Source organism: Guillardia theta (assembly GCF_000315625.1).
Source record: "Guillardia theta CCMP2712 unplaced genomic scaffold GUITHscaffold_206, whole genome shotgun sequence".
NCBI classification, from domain to species: domain Eukaryota; class Cryptophyceae; order Pyrenomonadales; family Geminigeraceae; genus Guillardia; species Guillardia theta.
This window is the reverse complement of record NW_005434470.1, coordinates 62,081-66,491: the sequence shown is the minus strand read 5'-3', so window position 1 is coordinate 66,491 and position 4,411 is coordinate 62,081. Positions and strand designations below refer to the sequence as shown.

The window sequence follows — 4,411 nt, the reverse complement described above, 5'->3', positions numbered from 1 at the left end:
TTACATCTCCTCCTCCTTCTCCTCCTTCTCTTCATCCTCTTTCTTCACCTCCTCCTGCCCGTCTTTGTGTTTCCATTGCTTGATGAAGTACTTCTGCGCATGAGAACGCACCTGACCGATAGCCTGTCAGTGACATGCCACTTTCACCACCGGCTCCTCCACCTCCTCCTTTTCCTCCCCCTTCTCCCCTCCTCATTCTTCTTCACAAGCATCATCACTACGTCCTCCTCGTCCTCGTCCTCGTCCTCGTCCTCCAGGAACACCACCTTCACTCCTTCCTCTAACAGTCAACTTACTTGCGCCACGCTTCTCGTCTTGACATGTTCAGCTATCAGCTCAGCTATCCCCTGTGCTTGACTTCAGCTGGGCCCGACGAGCTTCACATTCTCACCTGACCGAGACCAACCCGTCGCTGATCGTCCACAGGAGCCCCGTGAATATTGGGCTCGTGATATTTCTTGATCCCCTCAAGGAACAGCTGAATGTCATCTTTAGCAACAGCCATAACCCCTCCTGCTCCTGCTCCTGCTCCTGCTCCTGCTCCTGCTCCTGCTCCTGCTCCTGCTCCTGGTCCTGGTCCTGGTCCTGGTCCTGGTCCTGGTCCTGGTCCTGGTCCTGCTCCTGCTGCTCCTGCTCCTGCTCCTGCTCCTGCTCCTGCTCCTGCTGCTGCTCCTGCTCCACTACCACCTTATCGTCCTCTCTCTTCTCCCTCCTATGCTTGCCCGGTACCACTGCCTACTCTACTACTCGTATGCATCATGGTGCATACCGTCTTCGCCCTTCCCTCTCCTCTGTCCTCGCTATCATCGTCAATCAACTCTCATGCATTGCTATCTTCTACTATCCTCTAAATTTCTATCCTGTCATATCCATCCTCCTCTACCCTCCTCTACCCTTCAGTAACCCCCCCCTCTCCTCTTACCAGCAATCCTTTTACCTAGTCATAAACTTTCATCTTTCATCTCCTCCCCTCTCTTCCCATATGCACTCCTCCTATCAGCCCCTCCCCCCCTCCTCTCCTCTCCTCTCCTCTCCTCTCCTCTCCTCTCCTCTCCTCTCCACTCCCCTCCCCTCCTCTCCTCCTATCAGCCCCTCGCTCCTCCCCTCTCTTCTTCATCCCTGACCAACCTTGTGCTCTTCTTTGGTCCAGAACTTATTAGCTCTCAACCTTTTCTCTGTGTCAGACGCGCGTGTGCTGCTGCTTGACGAGTCCGACGCGTTTGTCTCCTTTGATCGTACACGTAGTTCCTCCTCGCTCCTCTTCCTCCTGCTCCTCGTCTCCTCGTTCTTGGTGACCTGCCAGCTGCTGCTGCTGCTGCTGCTGCTGATAGTAGAAGAAAAGGAAGTCCACTGTAGGAACAGAATTGTCGACGTGCCTGCTTGGGGAGAAGGCAAACAGAACTCCTGCCGTTGATATTATCATCATCATAATCTCCATCATCATCATCATCATCATCATCGTTGTCGTCGTCGTCATCACCAACATCGCATCATCATCATCATCATCTCAATCTTTGAAACACCATCACTATATCCATCATCATCATCATCATCATCTCCATCTCCATCTCCATCTCCATCTCCATCTCCATCTCCATCATCGAGAGCAGCAGGAGCAGCAACACCATCATCTTTATCATCTCATAGTTGGGCAATGGGCATACTAACATTCAGATTCGAGACGCCCCATATTGGCTGATGGGAACTTGCGGAGATGTCCTGCAAGTCAAGATGCCATGTAAGTCTTGAAAGTGCGTATCTTGATCATACAGCACGAGAGTTGTAGATGGAGGGAGTGACGGTGTACTGTTGAGTATGAAAATCTCTCTGAGGATTAGCAGCCGGTATCTGATACATCTGCAAACAACTTCAGCATTGCAACATGTTCATGAGACGAATAAGGAGCAAGGATGATCAGAGCATGAAGATAGTGATCACTGGATCTATGTAGATCTGCTGTTGTTGAGGACGATGCGACATCTGCATAACATCTTGTCCTGGGTATGAATATTGCTGCACAAGATATCTCATACTGATATCGCTATCATTTGCAATCCAAATACCTGCAATTGTGCGCTTCCACTGACCTGCCAAGCAAACAATCACTAACAATCCGAGCAGCATGCAATCCTCAAACGCACTTGAGACAACCTGTCTTGTAGCCTCCGGTTGTTCTCACTGCAATCAAATATGTTTGTCACATGTGATGTAAGGGACAACAATGGAGGAATCACGATAGTGACAGAACAGCTTCTCTCAAGATCGCTAGGACTTGCGAAGTCTGCCACAAGCGCTCACACATATCTTAATCTCATAACAACACGTCAAGTTTACCGTACTGCACATCTTCAACCCTGTACACCCTCATCAGCAACTGCCATCAACATCTCCGTTGACAACCTGAGAGCAACGAGGAATCTGATGAGATCCTGATCGCCTTGTCCACCTGCAACGTGGTTCAACGTCGCCAGGAAAGAAGCTGATCCCAATCAACATTAGGAAACCCGGAGGTGATTACTTCCGTCAGCGAGCAATACTGAACCGATGCCAGATCAGACTCTCAATGGTTGAACATGACACAAGTATGATCGACCTGCACAGCAGATGGCTGATGAGGATGACTAGTTGGCTGCGCCATGATCGCGCTCCTGATACCCACAAGCTCAGCATGTTCATGCTCATCATTTCTATGCACCATTCTCACCTGTCATTATCGCTCAAAGCCAGGGATGGCGATACTTGTGGCCCCTCAAACGAGTAAAGATATCTTGATTGCTCTGTGCAAAATGTCATAACAAACAGTATGCACAACAAACCAGCATTGCAGCATCTACACCTTCATACCCTATGAAAGCTTGCTCCGATTGCTCCTGGTAAACAAACATGACATGCAAGCATTCGTCAAAAAAAAGATCCTACTTTCTTGTCATACTCGTCGAGATTGTCGTTCTTCATGTTGGCCAGTTGCTCTACTCAAGTTGCCATCTTGCTTTGAACGAAGGGGCCATGTAAGCACGACAAACCGGAGCGAAGAGAGAAAGTAGCAACATCAGAAGACAACAATGTACATGAGCTATGATACAGTCTTTCCTTCTCTTGTCCTATCGCATGAAGTTGAGGTAAACAGTCTCCTAAATGTGACGAGGTGAAACCTAACATGGTTCTTGTGGCATCGACCACCAACCTCTAGGTGCGGGTTGGGTGTTGTAGAATCCAAGAAATCTAGGTCTTAACAAGGAGCACATCATGAATGAAACAGTCAAGAGTGTCTCAAGGATAACGTCAAGACTCAAAGGCTCCAGCAAGAGGAGTACGGGGATGGGGAGGATGGGGCTGGTGGACTAAAATCTCTCGCAACACTTTGAAGAAGCACGGGAAGTGAACGCTGATGACTTCTCGAAGTTTGATAGAGAGTAGATGTATCAGGAGCTAAGGATGCAGACAGCGAAGAGGACTGGAACTAGAGGTCGAGGGGGGCGCTGGAAAAAGAAGGGAGGGGGGAGGGAGGAGGGGGGAAGGAAAAGGGAGGGCCAGTCTGTAAGGGGTCAGAACAACATGCCCGAAAAGTATCATGTTCGATTCTTTTTTTTAACCAAGAAAGTCGGCCGCCACACGGCGCACGTGAAAAACCACCCTCGCACCCCTGGACATGACCGGTGTATATCCCCCTTTGGTACCTGTGACAAGTACCCCTCGTACTGGTCTGTGACTCATATCACCCCCCCCCCCCCCCCCCCGCTAATCACGGATGAAACTGTCACGCTCGGACACATAAGTTGACTGAATAATTAGTATTGCAATATTTATAAAATGTTTTTAAAAACGGATCTCCTGGTACCGCTGCCGTCTTGGGGAAAGTGTAACTGAAACTGTTGTCAGCGTAACGGTAGGGTTGAAATCTTGGCCGGAGTCATCATGTCCAGAACAACTTTGTTAAATTTTATTTATGGTTTTAATCTGTACTGATGCAGCTCCAGTCTGTTACAAAGATATGAAAAGGTATCTAATATTAGAAAATCGTTTTGAATTTAGATTTCTTTGAACCGGCACGAAGGGGTCAGAAGGTACCATTGAGAATTATAAATATTTTATCTGCTACTGCCTCAAGAGGGTCAGAAGGTACCAGTTAACATAGCAAACATCAAAATTTGAGTACGGGTCATTGAAACAACTGAAAAGTGGGTGGGGGTGGAGTGAAGGGGTCAAAGTCTTTTACACCTTTACAGGGTAAGTCGGGCAGCACAAGGAGTATGACGTGAGGGGGGGGCGAGGGAGGGAGACGAGTAGCCGCAGTGCGGGAGATCGAGAAGAACAGGAGCTGGGAGGGGAGGAGGCGACGAGGCGGGGAGGGGAGGGGGTGGGGGTTGGGGGGCGACGGCGGGAGGTAGAGGGAGAAGGGTTGGGGGAGGCA

At 49.4% G+C, this 4,411-nt stretch overlaps 2 protein-coding genes across 2 annotated transcripts; both read right to left on the bottom strand.

Annotated features, from left to right (window-relative positions):
* GUITHDRAFT_120966 (hypothetical protein) lies at positions 1–505 on the bottom strand (the record flags this gene model as incomplete). The annotated part of the gene is made up of 3 exons (XM_005819783.1): positions 1–111; positions 297–347; positions 392–505. The coding sequence occupies 3 exons, from the start codon at positions 503–505 to the stop codon at positions 1–3; spliced, it is 276 nt and encodes a 91-aa protein (XP_005819840.1).
* Positions 506–1,764: 1,259 nt separating this feature from the next.
* On the bottom strand, positions 1,765–2,955 carry GUITHDRAFT_148338 (hypothetical protein; the record flags this gene model as incomplete). Its single annotated transcript, XM_005819782.1, has 10 exons — positions 1,765–1,857; positions 2,064–2,087; positions 2,142–2,178; positions 2,235–2,281; positions 2,335–2,354; positions 2,401–2,446; positions 2,594–2,648; positions 2,705–2,777; positions 2,837–2,870; positions 2,920–2,955. The coding sequence occupies 10 exons, from the start codon at positions 2,953–2,955 to the stop codon at positions 1,765–1,767; spliced, it is 465 nt and encodes a 154-aa protein (XP_005819839.1).
* Positions 2,956–4,411: the final 1,456 nt, after the last annotated feature.